Source organism: Spodoptera frugiperda, chromosome 23 (assembly GCF_023101765.2).
Source record: "Spodoptera frugiperda isolate SF20-4 chromosome 23, AGI-APGP_CSIRO_Sfru_2.0, whole genome shotgun sequence".
NCBI classification, from domain to species: Eukaryota; Metazoa; Arthropoda; class Insecta; order Lepidoptera; family Noctuidae; genus Spodoptera; species Spodoptera frugiperda.
The window spans coordinates 14,451,043-14,475,544 of NC_064234.1; the positions used below are offsets into that span (position 1 = coordinate 14,451,043).

Genomic DNA, 24,502 nt, shown 5'->3' on the forward strand with positions numbered 1-24,502 from the left:
CTAAAACAAATATTTAGTCGATACAATACAATACACACAATACATTGGAGCTGGCCATCCACTGATTGTACTACCGCAGGCGAAATAAAGCCGATCTGATCATTCAATAAATCAAAACTAATCTCCGAGGATGTCTGTTATTACAATTTTCCGGAGGGAAAACACCGGCTCGAGGTAAAATGGAAAGTATGGAGAAAAGTGAGGCTCGCGGCCAAGCAGGAGCAGCAGAGTACTCACCGGGTCATGTTGTTGTCGGCGGTCGCGACTGGAGGTAGATCGAGCGTGTTATGTTTCACAGCACAGACACGTATTCGTAATGGCGTTCAGCGCGCGGCCGCCATGCCGTCCGTCCGCGGCGAGGGTTAGGACGCGAGTGGTGTGGGTGGCGGCGGCGGCAGGCACGCGCGCCCAGCGACGCCCGCCGCCGCGCCACGCCACGGCCACGCCGCGCCGTGCCGCCGCCCGCACAGCACCGCCGACTACTGCACTCCACTGGTCGGCTGTAACGCGGCTACTACTCGTGTTGCCCGCCGCGGCTGCAGCCTACTTTATGTTTTATCGTAACTACCATGAAATCGGTTTATCGTTCACATGGCTGGAGTTATAATGCATTCAAAGCTAGTTAACAACTTGTTACAGCAATTAAAGTTACCGGCACTAACTACTCGCCGGGAGCCTCAACATTATGCTTGCCAATGCCCTGCACATTGGGAGGAGGAAGAAAGTTAAGCCCTCACGTGTATGAGGCCCACAAACATTATGTACTCTATGTTGTTCCAAAACTGCGGGAGAGTGGTACTGGTGTCAAGTTCACAATGAATTCTACTCGGTTACCTGAACCCGCCCTAGTCCACCATTTTTGCTAGATAACTACAAAGTAGGGAACAGTAATAGAAATTTTAATGTATTGGGATCCGAGAGTCAGTCCCTCCCCTCGAATCAATAATGGCTTCCTTCCTATTATTGTTAAATCATAACTTATGCAGACGGTCGACATCACAGTTGAGTACTGTTACTGTCAGATACTAGACAACATACACACACGTCGAGTTAATTGCATTTTATTCTGTAATGATGTTTGAAGTAAACGAAACTTGGACACAACGCGGACATCATTACGCAATACAATAACTACATTTATATTTACTTCACATTCCAATAACTCGTCATTAAAATGTTGAGCAGAGGTACACATTGTGAATAATACTCATTTTGCCAGTTCTGCACTAAAAATAAAGGAGAGAAATCCATTACTAATTACACAGGTCAACATTTAAATTTTAGTGATAATTTATAACTGATTTCCGATAAGTTAACAAGTTATCTAAATATTCCCCATTCGGGAATCAGATCTGAAACCGCTCGCTTGGCACGAACACCCGATCAATGTGAATATTTATTGATATAAAAATAGAGACATGTGTATAACATGTAAATACTGTTTTCGGTAATCGCATCAATGTCAGTCCACAGCTCGTACTCGCATGTCATACGTAGTGGGAGACGCGCACGCGCAGTCAGGCGTGCCGCCCAATGGGCCAGAACGCCACTCCGTGTGCATGGTACAGTCAGCGTCAATAATAAAATAGATTACAGTCGCTGCTACTACTGGTGCCACTCATTGTTTGTACGACGACTCAAGGAGTATTTATTGTAATTGTATTAGTGTAAGAAGTTTACTTGCACAACTAACTCTCCTTGTAGTCACTGTTGACAAACAAATGCATTGCGCGTGAGCACGCTGGCGACGCGTTGCGTGGCGCACGCAACTAACTGTCATCGTCAGACCGGCGCAGGCGCAGCCGCGGCCGTGACGTGTTCCGTGTCAATGAAGTAATTACATCTTATTTATGGCCACAATCTCCCAAGTCAATTACATTACGCACTACTTAGTATTAAGCAGATAACATTCAACACAAAGATAAATTTGCTGTCCCAAGGATCAAACTCAATACTCTTAACTCGGTAGTTGTACTGGTGCCCCAAAATCAATGGTCGATAAAACAGTAATGTTATAAAAATGTTAAATACCAAATACTTAGCTTCTTTGAAATATATCTAAATGTGTAGATAAAATAACTAAGCAAATGGTTTTACTCATGGGAGTAAAACAAATTATTTATCTCCAAACCAGATAGCACGGTCCAGCACTGATAACGGCGGGGTGGTCCGTTCCCGAGCTACAGGTCTATGGTCTACAGCTTATTACGTAAACCTTCAGGAATGCCTCGGAGCGGAAACACAAAATCCCTCGCACAGAGCGCGGAGATATTAGTGCCAGCGATAATGTTGTTCGCAAACAAAGGCATCTCATTCTTTGAACCCTCGCTGCTCGCTGTTCTAAGAATAATCTTGCGAAACTGAGGTTTTGTGAACACTTGTTGAGGATAACTTGGAACTACTCGGAACATGTCTGAGAGAAAAACTATATTTAATATGGCCGACTATTAGCGAGGACTGCGATGATTAGTAATTGTTTACATTGTGAGATAATTGTGTCTGAGCACTGAGCACTTCACACCTGTTTATATCGAGTGATCTCGTGCGACACGTGCCGCCGTCACTACTCTTGTTATAAAAACTCACCACCTTGTAACAAGAACATATAAAAAATGTATATTCTATAGCGATTCAATGCTCGGATCGCACCGAAACATCAATAATACGATGATCCAAGTAATCCAACATTTTTAAAGCCTTTATCCTCCGCGATAAGCTCTTAAGGTCATTTCAAGCCGAAAATAAAAGAACAAGCTCCAAGATTCTTTTAGTAATATTGCTTGAAACCCGAACGCACCGTGATGCCGCACTTTGCCAACTAAAAAACGTGACTGCGTACTTTTATATGAAAGGCTCATTAACGGGATCTTGTATTCATAAATTTCACCATTTATCAAACACAGCCTGTATTGAAAAAGTCAACACTTGGCTAAAGAAATTTCGTTGATATTGAAAACTGTTTCTGAAAGATGTTTACGATAGCTCGCTTACTGTTACTACTATTATTATAAAACTTCATGAAAATATAAACAAAAGTATAATACTTTTTTCAACTCATTGAAAACTTAAATTGTTTTGTAAATCACGACACGTCCACCTCTTATTTAGTTTCTGAAGGAATCGCCAAAGACTTATTTTAATTAAAAGGAGTCTATAATCTACACTCACTGGTCTTAAGCTCAACTAGCAGTATTTTTTTATAAAAGTCTTGTAATTAGCTACAATTATTCCACCGTAGCACGGCGTAGTATGGCGTAGCATGGCGTAGCGCGCCGTAGCAAATCAACGTAGCTTATCGTAGCACTCAGTGTAATTCGTCCTGGAGCGCAGGGTTACGTATCCAGGTTGTTTTTTTTTTTAGTTTTATTTTTATGATTTTGTGGTAACTGAACAGCGCTGTATTTAAATTGTTTAGATCAAAAGCGTTTCCATCAAACGTAAAATTATGAGGAAAGAGATTGAGAAATATTTTCTGTCCTACTTGAAAAAAATACAATGTTGTTTAATTGCTCGTTCTGGTGTTTATTTTAAAGGAAATAATCCGCAATTGATCAGATGTTTTGGTTGAAAGGGATGTCGAACAATGCATTGTTAGAGCGCGCTCACTGCGCTGACACAGTACTGCAACACAGTGGAGAAAGGAAAACAACTCATTTATTTAGTTTAAAGAAAAATATGTATTTCAAACAGTAAAATTACATTTTGGAAGTCCGTTTTTTTTTTCATATATAACAAATATTTTTGGAACAATAATTCTTAACATTAACACAGTGGGTGACAGTGGAGAGTGTGAGTACTATTAATCTAGATAAAGCCTGAAAGTTACAAAGGTCGTCTGTCACCGTGGGCCGCGGGGCGCGGTACATTGTACACAACGTCGCGCTGGTGGGCGACAACCTTCACAAGGTGAGCAGTACTCACGCCGCACCAGCCAGCGTGTGGTGACATACTGTCCCGGGTGTCTCGCCGGACCTGTATTGATTGCCTATCTCCAGGCTGCGTAGTTTCGTACGAGACCTATCACGTCTGGCCGACACATGACACATCATACATACACAAGTTTTTAATCTTTACTGATTCATGTTAAGTTGTACAGTAATCAATTACCAAATGGAGATCTGAGCAATAAAACCGCAAACAATACTTGTGTATTTTCATTCATTTTATAAAACATTGTCATTATTTTACCACGTTCAGATCAACGTCATAAAAATTGACCGGTCGGCGGGTTGTTCAGGCTGTACATCTATTTCAGGCAGATATTCCCGGCATGCGCTAGGCTGTGCATAATATGCGTGAAGGCTGCGGCGCGCGCGGCCGGTGGAAATTGAGTGCGCTCGGGCGCGCGCCCGCCCAGCGCCGCCCGCCCAGCGCCGCCCGCCCAGCCGGAACGATACGATATTTTATCACGTTATATGCCGCAGCAAAAACATTTGATGGGATTTTTATTCGAATAATCGCAAGTATTGCTTTGCTTTGCTACCTTCTACAATATAAATAGTTAATATCAAAATGGAGTTGAGACATATTTTAGTATTGGTTTACTTAATAAGTTTAAGTTATTCTACAATAAAAAAATAAATTATTGCGCATATTTTATGAATCTAAGCACAAATGTCAGCTCCGTGTCAGTGGAGCATGCACGTGCAGGACTGCAGCGTCAGTGGATGCGATTCGGTAATGGTGTCGTGTTCCGCCAGGTCCGCTACCTACGTCACGCTGAGTTTGCACTCGCACATCTAGCAACCTACATTATATATTTTAGTTTATATTTAAAACAGAAGTGTGTATTTCTATTAAAATTTCATTCACTATTTTTTCCTTTTCTGTACATATAATCCTACTAATATTATAATAGCGAAAGTTTGTATGTTTGTTGTGTCGATCCGCCGCGATCGAGCCGTTGTCAAAACGGCAAAAAATTGGAACAGTGGTAGATTATGGTCTGGATAACACATAAGCCACTTTTTATTCTCCCGGAAGGCAGGCAAACCCGCTGGCAGGAGCCAGTTTTACATAAATCTTATGTTATAAATAAATATTGAATCTGAAAATGTTAACACACAAACGTCACACATGTATTATTTATCAACAAAATATAAAACAGTTGAGGCACTCACTCAGTATTACTAAGAACCTAATAATAAATAAACCGCTTAAATAAATATTGTTAGTGACGGAAACTATTGAGTATCCCTATATTAGTAGGCTCTGCACGATGCGCAGACGCCGGTCCTTGACTGCTCTTTAGATCATGACATAATGCCGGTGACTGTGCGCAGCTTGACATGAAATGTATCATCCTCTGCGGTGGGCCTCAAATATTTGCCAGGTGACACAATGATTGTCAGTCTGTCTGTTGACGCACTATCGAGAACAATAGAAGGATGCGTGCGTGTTGCAAAGATATGCGCACACGCATCACTCCTGACATCACGAGTACCCGGCGTCCGATGTAACTTGTTGATGAAAAAGTTGTTTAAAGAATAAGTTTGTCGAACAGTGCAATAATATTCTCTTCGCTCATACGATAATTTCTAATTAAAATCCAATCGTAGCTTTCGAGATGACAATATTTTATGTTAAAAATAAATTGTAATCGGAATAAATTCATAAAGTTCTGAGTAGCAACTTGCAACGACTATACAATATTGACCGGTGAGATTCCGGACGAGAGGCTTACAACTCAATTACCGGGACGGAGTTCGCAGCCTGCCTGAGCCACACTTACCCTGTATACGAGGGAGATTGGCACATAGTAACTATATCGCCTAGTTTGAGGTCAGCAATGGAAAATTAGATTGTTTGTCCTCAAACTGAGATCACCATCTCTCTGACTTACGTATTATCATCGTATAAAAGTTAGGGAGACATGTCATATCATGTCTCAAAGTAAGAAAAAATACGTTTTTAGTTGGTCTCAATGAACAAATGATTTTAAGACATCATTTGAACATTACTTGAATTAATGATGGCGCCAATCGCAATCAATAGGTTCGACATTTAACAATTTCCATAGCGATCACTGTCCTTATAACATAAGGTGACATGGCAGGAACATTAATAAATAAAGCGATTGTTTGGTACTTTTTATAAAATGAACATAGTATTACTCTGTAATTTTATTAATTAATGATTTTACTCTTACAAAAGTACTCTGAAAATAATTATTCTCACAATTGGTGAACTCGCTAAACATTTAAACGATACTGATAGATGTGTACCAATGCGTACCCTCCCGATCGTTTCCACAGGTTATAAATAATTCCAAGACTCTTTGTTCAGTCACCGAAGTAACGAACTCAATTAATAGAAAACTTTTACACTTAAACGCAAAAATTAAAAACGAGGTCAGCTCGTCTGAAACTGGAGCTAATTAGTAGCTCGTCCAATTTGAACAATAAATTGTGTCAACATCAAGTTTGTTAATAAGTGTCACAGTCACAGTATTTATTATCGCTGAGTACTTAGTATTTGTATCTTATTTTGTGTCAAGTTCTCCCGCCCTGTGGGTAAGAATCTGCTGCAACAGCGGGCGAGCAATGAAATACCGCAACATTGAAGTCCAACAACTTGAAGAAACTATCACAGAATTGAAAATATCATTGAAGCAGGAAAAAGTAGTTAACACTTTCCTCTACTCTTTTAGCTGCTGTTACTGTAGAACGTACAGCAATACAAGTTGGAAGCAAGCTGAGTGCGGCGCGAGTGTTGGCGCCGAGCCAGCGCACCGCGGGCCGGCGCGTATAGCATGTACGGTGCTACGTACTACAGTACACACGTTACATGTCCCGGGATGGTTTTCTAAACATCAGCCCCCATTTAAATCTCTCTCGTCAAGCATAGTCTTATAAGTTAAATGGATATACATACCAATAAACTTGCGATAAGACCATGACTTGACGATACTCGTAAAGCTCTCTAATCTGCCATACCATAACTACCCTGCTTTTTAAAGAAAAGCATTTGAATAAATTGCACAAACTACAATCATGTAGCCACAGCTAACATAATAATGTCGGTAACGTAGAGATCCCGTGCGTGCTGTGCGTCCCGTGCTAGCCTAACTAGTGCCTTAACTATACAAGGTGACAAGTGGTTGGTGTTCTCACTGCCCGGCGACATGTATGTAACTGGGTATTAACATAATGTGTTACTCGGGAACTGGTTGTGTCGTCGCCGGCGCCGTCCGCGGGCCGGTCCGGGCCGGCCGACACCGCGACGGTAACGACGACTCGCTAAATGTAACAGTACGTTTTATTCCACCCTCGTCATGCTGAACACTGAACGCAGCTTAAGGACACGTGCATACCTGTAGCGGAGCTGCACTAGTCGTGTGGCGTGCTAGTTGCTCCTCAGTGATCGAGACTGAAACATTTAGCATTAAGGTACACTGATTTGATCAAAATCAAATGATGTATAGTATTTCATAAGCGAGCTATTCACTATTCAAAATGGGTATTTAGTTAAGTCACGTCTACTTACTTGTACATACATATTTCAACACTTTTAGGCTTTTAGTGAGTCAGGCGTGTTCATAATAAAGGAGGAATTTTCCGCAAATATTTTCGTCCAAAAATAATAATGGCGCGTGTGTAATGAACCTTACAGTGACGCACGCTATCCCGGCCGCTCGTAAAAACGTCCCGCGGCTTAATTGCTTTATTTTTACGCTTTATTGGGCTCCCGGAGTCTTGGCGCTGACAACGGTACATAAAGCCTCTTATACTTTTTACCTCCATGCAGTTTGTTACATTTATGATGACGGAGGAGGTCGTTGAATCAAGGAGGTATTAACACGACCGCTCGCGCTGGTGACTCGACTTCGCTGATTCAAATAAAGTGATAACTTTGTGATTCAATGCTACGGTAAAATAAATAGGAAAACAATATTTTTTCTTTACCCTACCCGGTTTAAAACCTATTTCCCACACATTTTTATTTTTAACTTCTCCTACATTATAAAAATATTGAAAATTTAACCGTCGTCAGCAAAATTCACATACTGTTAAGAAACGATCAGTTGAAAGTTAAGCATTTATACAACACATAAGTTGTATGAAATAATTTAGTATTCTAATGTATGTGTGATATGTTTTCAAAGTAACTCTGATGGAGTCAGGTCACTCGGCACGTGTTACTCCACTAGGTGAGGCGGGTGCCTACCGTAGCGCCTGCAGTGGGACACGAGACCAGTAGCACAAGTTTAAACAAACACTCTTACAAATCTCACTAATATTATAAATGCCAAAGTTCGTGAGTTTATGTGTATGTTTGTTACTCAATCACTTCAAAACGGCTAAAGGGATCGAGATGCAATTTGAAACAGAGCTAGATTATGGTCTGGAATAACACATAGGATAGTTTATATCCCACGGGAAAAAGCTAGCATGTAGTCATAAATAACTCAAGGTTTAAAAGGAGTGATTTTGTATTAAATTTTAAGCGTCTGTGAGACAAGACCACGAACCTACTTTACTGTGATTTTCTAAAGAAATATATACCTGGAGTTTAGTTTTTAGTATACCCACATATGACTAGTCGTTTGCGAGTAAAAAGCAATAAATTAGGTAAACAAACTATTAAACCTTATTCTTCTCAAGAATTTGCAGACATGATTGTAAACATTTTTTATATCGAAATAAAATTTAAATATTCATTATTTATATGGAAACCCCGACAGCGTCACATTATGAGTTGTTAATAGACTGGTTTGGATGACGCGCCGCGAATTGGCGACATTGTGCAATGTCCTGAGGTCAACATAGTTAGGACAAACAGTTATGTCACTGGCCAGTGGCCACGGAACGTATCCGACATATTGACGACGACATGACGTCACTCCGCCTTCCACCGCACACTGATCACACCTTGTGAAATATAGCTTCGTATCATAAGAACATCCCCATCGATAGACTGATTACAGTGTAAACAGTCTGTGTAAACGTTACACAGTTCCTTGTCTGCGGTTAAAGATAATAATATGCCAATGGTGATGATGATGATGATACTGATATAAACAGGATAAAAAACTTCCAAAATAGTAAGATGTTAATTTTAATCAGATGTACATATATCTAGTACCTAATTAATTAACAATATACTCGTACTAATGTCCATGACCATTGCACCTAGTCAAACCCGTTAAACTAAAATAAAATATCTAAAATAAAACATTCCCATATGTCTACATAATGTTTATAGCTTGAACTTACGAAATTAATAAAATATTTGATAAATATGCACAAGTTATACCACATTCCTCAACGTAATATTTTTATACGCAGCTTTTTTGAATTAATAAACCAAATGTCAAAATAGTTGGTATGATAAAATAAGAATTTCATCGATGAAGTGTTAGTAAAACATCTAGAAGCGACGGTGTACAGTGGATCTACTGAGCGGTGCGTGGAGCGCTGGTTACGGTCCACGAGGCTGTATCGATCAGGCCGCGGCCGCCCAGCGCCTGCCGCTCCTGCTGCCGAAAATATTCACTCAACCTGCTGCCAATACATCGACATCCTGCACGGAGCAACTCTTTGCCCATGCAGGAATCGAACTCGTTACTTGTACGTTACTTTTATGTATGTGAAATTGTATATATATTTATATTTCTAAAAATACAAACAGGAAAAAATCTTAGAATCGGGCAACGGGGTTTTAAAAATATAAAGCCTTCAATTTACCTTATAATAAATTCACTAAAATTGCTTTATTATCTGATTTTTTCCTAGTAGGCACTTCTATATTCCCTTACCCTATATATGTAGGCGTAACTTAATCACCATACAAGACAACTCCATGTTGTTTTGATAGATGAATGATACATAATGTGCAATCTACACGCGTGGAGCACGAGGTGGGGCGCCCACGAGCGGCTGCCATCCATCACTGCGAGGCGACGGTGTCAGATGACAGGGTTCATGGTACCATGGGTCATGTGGCCTGTGCCACCAATGCTCTGCATATTTCATCATGACACATGACACACAGATACCTAATGTTTACTGTTAAACCTCGCTCCTCCAAAAATTAGCGATGTAGGGTGAGGATCTATGAGTTTAGCACTTAAACATCAGTAATCATCACTGTTAATGACGTAAACAAGAATATGTTGAAATAAAATGTTAGTTGAGTTTTATTTCCTGTAAATGGAAATGCCGTAATTTACAAAAACCTACATTAATCTTAGCATTATATTGCGTCATCGTACTTTATTAGTAATTTATCGTAATCATTATTTTGATAACATTAGTCAGCACAGGCGGGAGGCGAGTGTATACCCGGCGAGTGCATACCTTGCTAAACAATGACAATTTGTCTATTTTGCAGTAATGTGTGTATGTGCCGGTGCATCGCCATCACACAATGGAGGTCACCATGAATAGCCACGTCGTGCTCTTGACCACGAGTTGTAGACGGTACACCTACAGACCCTAAAGTAGAAAATTTAAAAAGTTAGTATTAATCTACAAACATCTACAATCCATTGGAACCCGCACATTAGGTAGGTATAGTAAACTTATTCCCAGTCTCAATCCGCACTCCAGCCGCTCACTACTTCGCGAAAGAACTGTGAAAAATAACTTGTGCTTAACCTACTTCCTGCTAAGCGACGCCGCTTCAGTAAAAGTAAACCTTAACTTAAAGCGACATAGTATAGATTAGAATAACCCAGGGTAGGCTCAACATCTACTTCGTAACTTTCGTATGAAAACGTTTTTTACGTCTAGGAATTAGAATACATTTTTGCATTTCTCTATCAGCAACTTGTATATTTCCTTTTCCTCAATTTCCAGTTTTGTGAGGTCAACAACCGAGGAAAACTCTAGTGGTGTGCTGTGAGGAATGCTTCTTGACGACGTTTGTCGTCAACACTAGCTCTGTCTGTAGAACGCCACAAGCATCCAACTTTGTAGTTCTAGTGTCAAAGTCGTACATACTACAAACTTATATCAGATAAGTCAAAACCCTTAGGACTGGTCAAACCTAGCTACCAATTGACTGCACGGTTGGTGCGGTGGCTGGGCAACTGGCTGCCGCGCAACGGGTAGCGGGTTCGATTCCCGCACGGAACAACTCTTTGTGTGATCCACAAATTGTTGTTTCGAGTCTGGGTGTGGAGTGTATGTGAACTTGTATGTTTGTAAACGCACCCACGACACAGGAGGAAATCCTAGTGTGGGGCAACGTTTAAAAAAAATATCCTAGTACCATTCATGAAGTGAGACATCGATGTAGTATAAATGTTGACATTATGTGTTATTATTGGTTCAGTTAACATCGTCTTGAAAATACCCGCTGCGCGTATACCTGCGTCACCAGACCGATGTCCAAAGCCACATGATACATCATGGTACAATTACACCGACCACCGACTGCCACTTACACTGGGCTCCACTCACTGATTCCACAAACAGTTGACTCACTCAACGCACAGATTTATTACTTCTAGGAAACCAAATAAACATATTTGTAGGTTAAAATATCTAACCGCCTATCAGGTGTAATATATTCTAGACAAGTTACAGCCTATTTGAACGGAATATTGATAGACTAGATGTTTCTAGAAAATATGTATAGTATAATATATATATACAAGTTTGTGGGCCTGTGTGCGTGAAGCAAGCTCTTGAACTGATTAACAATTTCTCATATTTTATGAATTAAAGTAAATAAGCATCAATACTATGCAGTAGTTCTGTTAAAACACGTGTAATATTAAAATGAATGTTTTTTAATATTTAAACGATGCACGATGATGTAACGAAACTGAAATACCTAATCGTTATCTAATAGTTGTATTACTCCGCGGTATACGAAACTGATAAAGCAGACAATATTATGACTGTGATGATAATTATTATATTACTAGACTATGATTTATTATCTCTGTACTGATAACAATTAACTGAACATTAAAAAAATAGCATACATTTAAAAATAAATTAAATCTAAGGTAATTTATCGTATTGTTTTATTTTAAACCTAGACGAAATAATTATTATATACTCATAAAAAACAAAGCTACTATTTTTAAATAAAATCAATAATAAATAATATTTCATTTAATTAATTTATCTATATCTAAAAACCACCAAATAAAAAAACGCGAAATAAAAAACCAAAATAAAATAACGAACAAAAAGAATCGCTGAGGACAGGATTCGAACCTGCGCGGGTAGAACCCATTGGATTTCAAGTCCAACTCCTTAACCACTCGGACACCTCAGCTGTGATAAAAGTCGTGAAATTGTAAATTAGATTCTATATACCGTTGGTTACAGAGTATAAACATTTTTATTTTGTTTAAATCACGTTTATAAAGTAGTTGAATTATATTATTAATGTAACTTTATAAATCGCACGCGCATTACTGCCTGACATTTTTAACCTTATCAAATTATTATACAAAATATATTATAATTAGCTATTGCCAATATACCCAGGTAACGTTAATTATTGTAGGTAACAATAATTACTTAGGTACTTAATTTCTAAAACATTTTTATTATCCAAGGTTTGGTACTAGTTTTTAGTACAAAAACTAACGAAATAAAATTATCGAGGACAAGTACTTAATTACGTCAAAAGACAAGTATTGTCCACTATACATATAATAATTTCTACTTAATAAGTGAAGTTGATTGACGTCACAATGCACAATAACGTAAAAAATCAGCACAAATTTTAGTAAAGTATCGTTGAAGTAAATATACCTATACCTACATCTGTGTACGTATAATTATTTGATGTCTAACTTGCGTTAGGACGGGGGAGGGGAGGTTATAACTGAAACTTGTGAAAAATTATTGCTTCCTCCGTAAAAACTTGAGAATTGTTCGCACCCCTTATTGATTTTACATCAATTTGTGAGAGTTTTAATTTATCGAGCAGAGGGATTCTTGTTACAGGACTCCGCCCCTAATTTCTTGCTTTTGTTTTCCATTGAAAGCTGCTCCTTTTGTACTGTTATACTTTGTCACAACACAAATAAGTACTTCGGTAATTAAAGAACAAGAGCTTGGTGTAGCAATAAGCGTGGGTAGACAGAATCGTTTTTTTTTTCTCTTTTATTAGCCAGTACGAACCACCATTCTACGGCATTTTCGTAATACTAGTTACGTAATTCGATTATGTAACATAACATTCTTATCTAAATAACTATCTTCATAACATTTTTATCGTATTTTAATCATATTTTTACATGTCTCTACATTGGTAGAGAACATTATACGGCAAGATGTACAAATGTGGTAAATTGCACTCGTTATTATTGCAGGCGCCTGCGCTAGCAACATTTGACAATGTGCCAGGCGTACAGTTATACAGTACACGGTGCAGTGTAAAGCCAAGTGGTGCTGACTGCTGACTCACCGAGTGTACTCGCCGATGCATTTGTTTCGCGCTACTCAGAGGGTGCACTCCACTGACTTGCAGGGTTACCAAACTGTTATTTCTACGGATTTCAAGATAACTTCCTACTTGTAATCTACATAAATTAATTAATTGACATGCACTGGGTAATTTAAGAATGATGAGAAACAAGCTTCCAATAAAGTCAAAGCATTTATTCCAATTTAATCACATATAAGATAACATTTTTAACCGACTTCAAAAAAAGGGGTGTTCTTAGTTTCACCTGCATGTATGCGTGTATGTTTGTGCGCGATTATCTCACAATTGGCTGAACCGATTTTAATATGGAAAAGTATTTGTTACACTTAGGAGCAGATTTATAATTCGTATATTCGGTATATTAAACGACTTCAAAAAGAAGAGGTTAAAGTCGGTCTTTTAAACGTAGTTTACTGAAAATTATTAATTACATGAATTAAACAAGACGCCAAATAAACAAAACATTTAGTATTTCGAACAAACGACCCCGAATTTCGTCGAACATCTCGCAAGAACTAGGTTCAGTAGTAAAGCCCAACTCAGTGCACTCTGCACTTGTGTTTGTTTCATATTTCACACGTTTTAGCTTCGAATGGCGAACTGTGTGCACATTAGGCGCCCTCGTCTCTCTTTGCGTGCGTACCTACATATTCCTTTTAATGTGTACCAAAAGTGCACAACATTCCCTTTCCTTATAATAGGTGTAATGCCTGTCTACATTAAAAATATAATAGTAGGTACTTCAAGATACGACAAAAATACAACAATTTTAAATTATAGGTATTTTCAGGCCATAACTGCTGAAAAGTATACTTGTACTTAAATTAAATACCACATTTTTATAGATGTAGTTAAGGCAATAATTGAAGTTATAGGTATTGAACAGTTGCATACATGTCCGCAATGCAATCGCGATGCCTCTTGTATTGCTGTTGTACTGGTGTATAGGTACATGGCCTACGGTGACTACGCAATTTTATAGGTATTAGGAAGAATAAAGCAGTCGGATTTTCATCTAGCAAAAAGTCACAGAAAAAGTATAATTAGCATTAGCATTTCCGGTGGTAATAACAGCAACTTAATCTGCGGTTTTGTTATTATTACCTACTGAATTGATGCTGTTTGTTTAATGATTTTTACATCGTGCTCCAAACCTATTCAAAAACATAATTTTTTGTCTTCGTCTTTTCCGAATTTTAATATGACAAGTAGAAAGGCATTTACTCTCCGACTTATCATAATAATTGTTGGCAAAGTGGGTACAACTTAAATTAGTGGCATTTAATGTACAATTGTAATAATATTACAGTTAAGTAGAACACCACTCCAGTCTTATCGTATACACTTATTAATGATAACAATTTCAACTGGGATTTTCTTAGGTAGGTACGTATTTCAGGCTCTATAATCAGATGTATATCTGCGTCATGAAATAACGTAAAAAGAAAATGTTCGTGATTCTTTACAAGCATTCTAAATATCTAAAACATTCCATAGAAACTAAATTTTACAACCATTTTACTTTTAAAATAGATGTTTAAATTATTGAGCTCTTATATATTATGCATTAGATTACTATAAATTAATTATTTTATTTGTTAATAAACGAAGTCATTTGAAAATATTACTTATGTAAAGTCCAATCAAAGTCTGCGTCGGAGTGTAACGGAACGTTGTTTTCATGATGGCAGGTGTGTCATTCATATGTTTTGGTTTTTTACATAAATAGTACGTTATAAAAATATCAAATGTTTATTAATCTTTATAACAAAAAAAATAGTAAATACAACAGTGACCGTGTGACTGTGTGATGTGTATGTGACGCAGTTGCTGCAGTGGAGTGTGTTGCGCAGAATATGATAGATGGTAGTGGAGGGACGCGGGTGTTGTAAAATGCCTTGCGAAAGCTGCGCCGTGCAGTTCAGCATGTTCAAGCGTAAGCGAGCATGCAGCGAGTGCGAGAGGTTCTACTGCAGCAGCTGCTTGCGGCGAGGCGGCGGCGCCATGTGCGCGCCCTGCCGGGTGCTGTCCACCCGTCCGCTCACCAAACAGGCTATATCCCATTTGAAAGTGCGCGACGTACAGTGCTTCTTACAACGACAGAATGTCTCCACCAGGGGCTGCGTTGGTATGTCTTCCTGGAGCTCTATAACCCGCACTAGTTACAGACTACAGTAAGCTGATGAAAACAAATCCAATAAGAAATTGTAGTCACTTAACTTTACCAGTTGGTATGTTACTAGCTAGTCCTCAGAATTCTCACTGGCCCAGTAGACTGGGTCTTTAACCCTGCCTAAGCTGCTAGATAGGTATTTAGTGCTCTAAGCTACGATTAAATTAAACTAAGTCAGATTATGACTAAAATACTGCAATTTATAATAATTAGATAAAGAAAAGTAAATATTGATTTAGATATATTACCTACGTCCTTCACTTCGCCCAACTACTTGCTTGATTTCTACACAAACCACCACAAACGTTGGGAGTCCTCAACTCAACCTAGTGTTGGAAAATTCCAGGTCCATGCAATGGACAATGATTAGTTACTCAATCCTATGCCATTGTAAAAAATGTATTTGAAACTACCACAATAATGTAAAACATAATCTATACATTATGATCCACGACAGCCTGCAAACTAATGACATGTCAATATACAGAAAAGGAGGAGTTGCTGAACTTGTGTGTGTCACACGTGAACAGCACTGCATACAGACGCCGGGGCTCGCGCACCGGTCCCAGCCCCTTCAGCTCACTGAAAGGATTTACAAGCAACATCAATGACTTCATCAACTCAGCATTTGACATCCGCAACAACCAGCAGCCAGCAGCACAGCCCGCCACTAGAGGATGTGCCAGTTAGTTGTATATCTTATTTTGCATTAATTACATTGTCTGTCTGCAAAGTGAAGATATTCTAGAACTTTGTCAAAAGATTACACACACATTAATTTTTTCCAAGATTTTATACATTGTACAGGATCTTTTTGTAAATTAAGTAAACCTGTATTTTACCAGAATTAACTAGGTGAGGGATCATCCATTACATGGCATTATTATTGTCACCACATTGTTATTATCAATGTTTTACAAATACGATCCAGCTGAGTCATGAAAGTAATTCTAGAATAAAATATTATCTAAAAAGATATCATGATTAACTAATCATGTTATCTACTGTTTCATAAATTATGTTTTTAATGCTCTATGTCTGAGCTTGTTGGATATTACTTTCCAACTTATAAATGGGGTATTTTGTGCAAAACTCACACCACCTCTACTTATCCTGTTTGGAATGACATAATATTTTCTTTTATTTTTTCTATATATCCTGCTCCAAATTATGAAAAACCCACCAAAAAAATCAGTTCAGCTGTTCTCAAAACTTGCACTTAGCCATACATTCAGAGAGTCATTTTATGGATTTATATTCATATCGGATCATAGATGTTTGTTTGTGTACTACCTGAGGACAAAAGAATGATAATGAGTAAAACAAACTGAAAAAAATATTCAAAAAATGTAGATAATACATGCATTTTTTCTCAGATTCAGCAGGTCATATTCAAATTTTCAGGCACTCAGCCATATTAATTTATGAATATATAGGTATATTATATTTCACTAATGAATAATTTATATAAAAATTGAATTGTAAAATATTTGTGAATGAATATTACAGGCAATTGCTTCAACTCTGCTCATGTGCACAATAACATAACTGGTGAAGTTCCTTCCAACCGCCAGAGGCCACAAGGAGAACGATTTACAACTACACCAGGTATTGAAAACTATATTCTATGTACCGTACCTGTATAAAATATTTACACTTAGCTTTACATTAGATATTTCAAGCTGAATTATTTACTATTGTTATTTGATTCATTGACTATACTTCATTAGAATAAATTATGTTGTAGTATAATATGTGTATATTTGTTTAAACCAAGAAGTGTCCCGTGCAGGTGGAGAGCCCGACATTTGTGTACCCGTGCCAGAGTCGTCAGTGTCCCGCAGCGTGTCCGCGGAGAGCGCGCGCGTCGACACCGCCGACTGCTTTGAAATCGAAGACCTGGACGACACTGGCTGGGAGTTTGTCAACCGACCTGCCGATCCCTTGCCGAACGGTACTTTTTGTGAATCTTTTTTCTGATTATCTTGTTGAGGTCATGACATCGAATTATAACTGTTTCACTAAACAGGAACTTGGCAATAGAATAGCAGAAAAGCTTTTCTACAAAATAATGATATTGATGTTGAGCCAGACTCGGAGGTGTTGCTGAGTACGTCGGCCAGCTTCCAGCGGCGTGCTAGTGCTGGGGAGCGGGAACCGGAGCGGCCCGGGGAACGGGCAACTGCGCGGAAGACGGAACGACCAACCGAACAAAGGGCGGAGCGAAGCACAGAGCGACCAGCTGCCCACCGAGCGGAGCCCGAGGAGCGAGAGGTGGAGCGCGCCGCGTCCGAGCTGGAGCTGCGGCCGCCCGCGGCGCGCGCGCACGACTCCGTCAGTCTGCACGACGCGCCGCTACTCGACCGGGACTCGCACAGCGGCCACGGTATGTGCCAGCACTCAGTGCCATATTTCTCCAGCTTCTTTGACATCTTCACACTTTGACAACACATTTATATTGTTAATCTCTTAGGTATTACGTAATACTAATTATGTACGAACTAAAATATAGCTGACAATATGGTTTTGGGCAGGTACACCTAAACATATAAGTTTAGAACAATTCAAGCGGCCGTCGGATCTAGACGTGCTGAACGTGAAGCAGCTGAAGGAACTGCTGGTGCGCAATCGCGTGGAGTACAGGGGCTGCCTCGAGAGGAAGGACCTGCTGGAGCGCGCCAAGACCCTGTGGAGGAACCACGCACAGTACTGCGACGGTGAGTACCCGGGGGCGCGGGCGGCGCGGGGCGCGCGGTTGGTGGCGGGTAGTGACGTTGCGCGTGTTGCAGACGTGGACAAGCTGCCGGCGGAGGAGTGCTGCAAGATCTGCATGGCGGCGCCGCTGGAGTGCGTGCTGCTGGAGTGCGGGCACATCGCGGCCTGCACCAGCTGCGCCAAGCAGCTCGCCGAGTGCCCCATCTGCCGCCAGTACGTCGTGCGCGCCGTGCGCTTCTTCCGCTCCTGAGCCCTCGTTGTCGCGTTGCTTGATGTCGGATATAGAATAGAGACGTTACAATTATCCTTCCATGAAACCATAATACGTTATCACGTAACTAAAATTGCCATGGTCGTGATTTGCATGAATAAGAGATCTCCACAATATGCTTGCTGTTTATATTCCCGACGACACGTAGGTTTAGGATCCACATAGCGATGGCGTAGAACAGTAAATGGTGCTTTGTTGCAAACCAATACTAGCGCTGACTACTATTGGAGCGAGAGTTTCGCTGCAGTAGAGAAACTGTTGTAGTTTGTACGATGATATGTAATGGTCTGCCGTGCCCGAGTAACTCGGGCGCCGACCATCAAACAAACATAGTCGTGTTGCACGGTGCGCCGCACGTCGCACGCTATGCCAAAAGTACAGAACTGAACTTGTAAATATTGTAACTGTTAATATTTTTACCAGTTTTCTACAAATGTAAACTGTTGTTATGTATATTAAAATTGTCGCTCTGGCCGTTGTAGCTGCAACACAATCGATCGTGTTTTGATATGTACCGTGATTTACTATTTATGAAGTAACTCAATGAACTATATTATCAATGTAAAGTTCCGAACGTAGTGCAGTATGGTGTAGTCATGAAACGCATACTGTGCACTCGATCCTCACGATATATTGATAGATGAAAGTCTAAATGTATTCATAGTTTCATAGTCCACATTTGCGAACATATTACATTATGTTATTGTATTTGTTATAGTAGTACATCGCAACTTAACGAACTAACAGGGCAGACTGTTCAGACAATAAGTCAAAGTCACTACTGAAGATATTTATCATTTATTGAGCGTTCGCAGCTGTAGTTAGGTGTAAAAAATTGTAAAATTGGTTAGAATTAGCTCAAAATTGTTTATACAAAACTCGGCTATAGTTGGCATGTAAATAGTCAATTTACATGTTGTGAGCCGACTGTTGGATTGGCTCGATTGTGTTACGCAGTCACATCTCATATTGTATCTTACAACAGATAATTTACAATCACGTTCTGGCCAGCTAAATTCCATCATAATCTGGCCATTCCATCGATCAACTCACAACATGCAGGCTCGACCGTCTCTCCCATCTGTGACCTCGTGTCGTGTAAACAAATCTGATCTTCTGCCGGAGGTCCCTGCTAACTATAGTGGCGTACTGTTTAGTTTTATTTATTATTATATTGTTATTAGTGAGATAGGAAACGCGGGCTGTGTAATGCTTCGAGTGATTCCTGCGGTGAGCCGCACGTTCGTGATCCAGTGTCGAACAATGTCACAAGCATTATGTTGTATTATGTCCATATTCGTATACTATGTCGGACGATATTGTTCACACGACCTCGTGGTCCAAATCATTATTCGTATTCAATATTTTATTCAAGTAATTGTTTGTTTTTATAATTTAATATTAAAAAAAATATATATTGCCTAAAAGGTTTAGTGACATGCTGGATCCGACTCCGGACTCGGTAATGGTGTAACTGTATGACTGAGGTCCATGAAATATTGTTTATGTTTCGTTGTATTATTTAAGTACATGTACTATAATCAGCGCCATGTATCTTTGGAACGTTCCCCTACTTGAATGACATACTCGTGGTCGATATATTTACACCTCGTCTAGTGACGTGTATATACACGTCGCCAATAATTATGTGGAACGATGATATGTATGCTGGCACTCGTGTGGGTGCCTGCTATATGAGATATCGAGTCTCCAGCTTCAGTTATGTGTATATATAATATACGACGTACCGGTATATATACTTTAGTTTTAGCCCACTAACTACGACGAGAGTCTTCATTCGTATGGTACAACACGTGTCTCGCATAAATTCCTTACAAACATGAAACTCCCTAAATGTGTATATCTCAAGTTCAGGTAAAATAGCACCAGTCGTGAGTGGTGTCACCTGTCGCATATTAAATTAACTGCAGTGGACACCCGCTCACATATATTGTCCTTATTCTAATACAGAACACAAGCTACAATCTGGAGTCGACTATTAGCCAAATTCTCGTTAGCTTTTCTCATTTCCATTTTCTCAAAAGTGAGAGACTTTTATCAAATTTTCTTACAAATAGCAGCTGTTAATTATCGCACGTCTTATTGCGCTTAAATATTAAACGAGTAGGTATTAACTTCCTACCTATATCTACTTTAATAAATTGATGTTTCTGGTTGTGACTTGGTAAATTAAAAAATAACGTAATTAATTACAGGGTATAGGAAATAGCTGAGAACTGTCGTCTTTGTGTAAATAGGTTTCTTGATTACTGTATTTAGGTAACTACAAACAACGCGTTATATTAATTTCAACGCAATCGTGTATAGTTTGTAAATTCAATCTCACCTTTTGCTTATTTCTTCTAATACATAAGGATGTCCAACACATGCCACGACGCGACAGCAAGCGATGTGTTCTGTTTAATTAAACGTCTCTTGTAACAACAACATATTTCCCTAGAGATATACTGTGTAGTGGCAGGTCTTGTATCATACGATGAAACTTTCTGGAAATACTATAAACGAAGTTCCGTGTAAATATGAATATTTTCAATAAAATTGTAACACAATAGATAAGTTGAATACACGGTAAAGCCTTTATTATAATTTTATTGCCTTTACTCACACCTTTACCCCGAGATACTACTATATGGTGCAATATCCCTTCACTATACATGTGGAACCTTACAACGGGATTTGGGTTTCAATGAATACATCATATTGATTCCGAAGTACTAAAGGTTTCGTAAAATAGTAAGAGGTCTATTAGAGAGTAGGAAATATTTACTGAATGAATTGAATGGAATGGAGCATAAAGCAAAAATTGTTAAAAGAGGTAAACGTCAAGAATATAAGATTTCGTTGCATACAAGCTCTTATCGAATTGGAATGAAACTTAACACTTGTAATTTAAATATGCAACGCATGACTTAGATACAATTGCCCCAGGCAGTAGCGACGAATGAGTAATTAAATAAATACAATACATAAATAGTAATTTATTGAGCAATAAAAATGCAATTCTACAACAATCTATTTAAATAGGTGACCAATTGGTTTGTTTGGAAAAGGAGAACAGTTGCCATAATAATTATAATCTCCATCTGACATTGGAATTTCAACCATAAAGGTATAACAGATAAAATTATTTTTCATCTATTTGTCCAGAATCGTCTTGTTCCTACTATAGTATAATATTGGGTTAGTCTCGGCCCACTGCGTGGGTCTCCTCGGGCGCGTCCACGCGTATGATGGATGCCGCGAGCGCGAAGTATCCCTCGTAGTGCACGTCGTCGGGCGTGGTGTCGTAGTGGTAGTGGCCGCCGTCGCCGTGCTCACTGAACCCGTGGAAGTGCTGCACGCGGAGGTCCAGGCCCTGGACACAATTCAACATGAAACGTGAACTTATGTCTCACACACGATATGGCGCCGCCCACAAACACCCGCAATACTAAAGGAGTTGTGAGTGCGCTGCCTTTTACAGATTATAGAGATTGGGCATTGTGAATACAAAGTTATATAAATGTAAGATAAAAAAACAGTTGAGGTCGACTGACATGGTCTCCCGTGACGAGAGTGCCGACGTGTGTGATGGGCGCGCGCATCTCGAAGAAGTGCAGCCAGTTGTCCACGTCAGCGTCCGTGCACAGCGCACTGCTGGAGAAGTCAGGCATCACGTGGAACTTCACCTTGCCAGCGCGAAGCATGAACAAGCCACCCAGACCTGACAGAGAAAACTAATTCTAAACACTTTGTAAGATAATTCGGTTTATTATTCAGGCATTATCTTGCATATTTTAAATAAAACATTAAGCATTTCTTACTAACCGACAATTTTATCATCACCATAGTGGTTTTTGAGCGTCTCCCTGATGGCGGTAATGAAGTTGGATGGCCCGATGCGTTTCTTTGCTACTACTTTAATTACCTGAAATCACGTAAGTAAAGAAAACGATTTATATAAACAAAATGCAAACAGGTTTATACTGTTGTTTATCTTCCACTGAGGGAAGAGACACAAACCTTGCCCGGCTTTCCCTCACTGAATAAATAGTTCCCCAGCAGCGCGGTCCTAGTCTCTGTGTTGGGCAGCCGCCGCTGCAGGTAGCCGCTCGTGCCCTTGGCCGCCCCCACTGGTTCTACAGACACGATGCGAGTACCTTGCTCTACGGAACCGTTGTGGATGCTCAAATTTATGATACCCTAGAAACAATAAAATATAAAGCAAAACGTGTATGTTATACGGTCGTGTTTTGAAGAAAAGTCAGATGATTCTTCAGACCTCGCAGTTGACTCCGATGTGTGGCCAGGGCCCTGCGCCTGCGCCGGCCAGCAGCGCGGGGTCGCTGTTGAAGTGTCGCGCGAGTGCCGCCAGGTCGTATACCTTGTCGCGCTGCACCAGCGGCAACAAGTATGGCGGGCCACCGATCTCCACGAGCTTGGCATTGCCCGTCAGACCTAGAATATGATAAAGTTAAACTCGTCTTACGGCCAAAATTAATGACCGATCTCAATCTAAAATCGGTTGGATTAAGATCGGTTTTTGGCATTAATTGAAGTTTTTGTAAATAAATCCACGGATTTTAGATTGAGATCAATTGAGAGAATTCAATTATAAAATGCAGATCATTAAGATAAAGGCAAATGATATTATTTTTATAACTAAGTAAGTTGTTATCTGTAGTTTCGTATTCGGTTTTATGTTTTCGTTCAAGTTTATATCTGCGCTGAAATAACTAATAAAATTCAGAAGTCAACTCATCTGATAGATAACAAATTATTGTCTCAGTTATCATGTATTTACTTGAGATATGAGCTGAGACTTGGAACAACAATATTAATAGGTCAATATTATGTAATTGTTATAATAGTTATATTATGTATATGGGCGCCAATAACTAGACTGGAAGAGTGATAATCCAGCATTTGTTGAACATTGTTAAATGTTATTACCTGGTGTAATGAGGTTGTACGGCGACTGGGTGAGGTCTGGAGTGTCGGCTACTGACACGCTGACTGTCTCGAACGTGCTGGTCAACCCCACGGACAGCACTGCCATCAAACATGATCCGTATTACAATATTCATATACAAGTCGGAAGTTAACCAAAGTGTGGTTAGGAAGCAAATTGACCAACTCACCATCCGCGATCTCCTGTAGCGGAGGCTGGAATAAAGGCTTCTCCTTGATGGGAACCTTACTGTAGTCGACCGACGTCATGCTGGAACATCAACTAATTCATTTTATCTCTATCATTTATTAGGTATCATAATATATTTATGTGGGTACTTCAGTATTGCAAACTGAACTGATTAACGCCAAAGTAATGTTTGTTGATAGTTACCTAACTTACCTCAATTGGTTGCTATTTAATTTCATTTGAAATCGATACTTCATGTAGTGAGTATATGATGAATCACGTTAAATCCGTCAACCAGTTACATTTACAGGTACATCTAGGTACTTATTGCAGTCTTATCCGGCGGGTGCGTCACAATCGATATATCAGACAATAAGAAGTAATAACAGCTGCAATTCATTAAACAGCTATTTTTAAATACTTCTTGTACATTACCTACATTTTTAAGGAATTCCGAGACAATATTTTGAAGTAGCTAAAGTAGCTTACGGATTCAATAGAAGTCGGTAGTAGTAACAGCAGTAGTAAGTAGGTGTCAGTGTGACAGTTGGTTTACGAGCCATTGCTTTTACTCACCTCGGCGTGTTCAAGGTCGCCGCGTTCACCGCCACAACAAACACGCACGTCAACAATGTGTGTGACTGCATGGCGCTAACCTAACAGCTATATGTTACTACTGTATGTTGTACGTACGTTGCGGAGTAGTGTGGGGGACGAACTGCCGGGCTATTGGTGGCCGATGACCTGCAGTGACCTCCGGACGGCGCGGTAGAGGCCGGCGTGCGCGGCGTGCGACTGGCGCGGA

General features: G+C 39.6%; 2 protein-coding genes and 1 non-coding gene across 4 annotated transcripts; 1 reads left to right on the forward strand and 2 right to left on the reverse strand.

The window, feature by feature from the left end:
• Positions 1–12,152: 12,152 nt before the first annotated feature.
• Positions 12,153–12,234, reverse strand: Trnas-uga (transfer RNA serine (anticodon UGA)). Its single transcript has one exon. It is a non-coding gene; the product is annotated as a tRNA-Ser (tRNA).
• Positions 12,235–15,061: 2,827 nt separating this feature from the next.
• Positions 15,062–21,156, forward strand: LOC118267334 (E3 ubiquitin-protein ligase rififylin). Its single transcript, XM_035581269.2, has 7 exons — positions 15,062–15,526; positions 16,059–16,256; positions 17,081–17,179; positions 17,364–17,525; positions 17,664–17,957; positions 18,106–18,288; positions 18,361–21,156. The coding sequence occupies exons 1-7, from the start codon at positions 15,262–15,264 to the stop codon at positions 18,534–18,536; spliced, it is 1,377 nt and encodes a 458-aa protein (XP_035437162.1). The 5' UTR covers positions 15,062–15,261; the 3' UTR covers positions 18,537–21,156.
• A 380-nt stretch (positions 21,157–21,536) lies between these two features.
• On the reverse strand, positions 21,537–24,484 carry LOC118267335 (ester hydrolase C11orf54 homolog). 2 transcript variants are annotated; one of them, XM_050703091.1, is made up of 8 exons: positions 24,391–24,484; positions 23,699–23,778; positions 23,511–23,609; positions 22,840–23,015; positions 22,581–22,760; positions 22,386–22,485; positions 22,115–22,281; positions 21,537–21,933 (listed from the first exon to the last, which is right to left on the reverse strand). In XM_050703091.1, exons 2-8 carry the CDS (start codon positions 23,775–23,777, stop codon positions 21,760–21,762), a joined length of 975 nt encoding a protein of 324 aa, XP_050559048.1. In that variant the 5' UTR covers position 23,778; positions 24,391–24,484; the 3' UTR covers positions 21,537–21,759. The 2 variants fall into 2 exon arrangements, with proteins under 2 accessions (XP_050559048.1, XP_035437163.1); XM_035581270.2 differs by having other exon boundaries at positions 24,274–24,432.
• Between the last annotated feature and the right edge of the window lie 18 nt (positions 24,485–24,502).

Coding starts and splice junctions, on each gene's coding strand:
- LOC118267334 (XM_035581269.2), top strand. CDS start 15,262: ATGGTAGTGGAGGGACGCGGGTGTTGTAAAATGCCTTGCGAAAGCTGC. Junction 17,526..17,663: donor TGCCGATCCCTTGCCGAACG/GTACTTTTTGTG, acceptor ATGTTGAGCCAG/ACTCGGAGGTGTTGCTGAGT. Junction 18,289..18,360: donor CCACGCACAGTACTGCGACG/GTGAGTACCCGG, acceptor CGCGTGTTGCAG/ACGTGGACAAGCTGCCGGCG.
- LOC118267335 (XM_035581270.2), bottom strand. CDS start 24,344: ATGCAGTCACACACATTGTTGACGTGCGTGTTTGTTGTGGCGGTGAAC. Junction 23,779..24,273: donor GCGACCTTGAACACGCCGAG/GTGAGTAAAAGC, acceptor TTGATGTTCCAG/CATGACGTCGGTCGACTACA. Junction 22,282..22,385: donor TGGTGATGATAAAATTGTCG/GTTAGTAAGAAA, acceptor TTTCTCTGTCAG/GTCTGGGTGGCTTGTTCATG.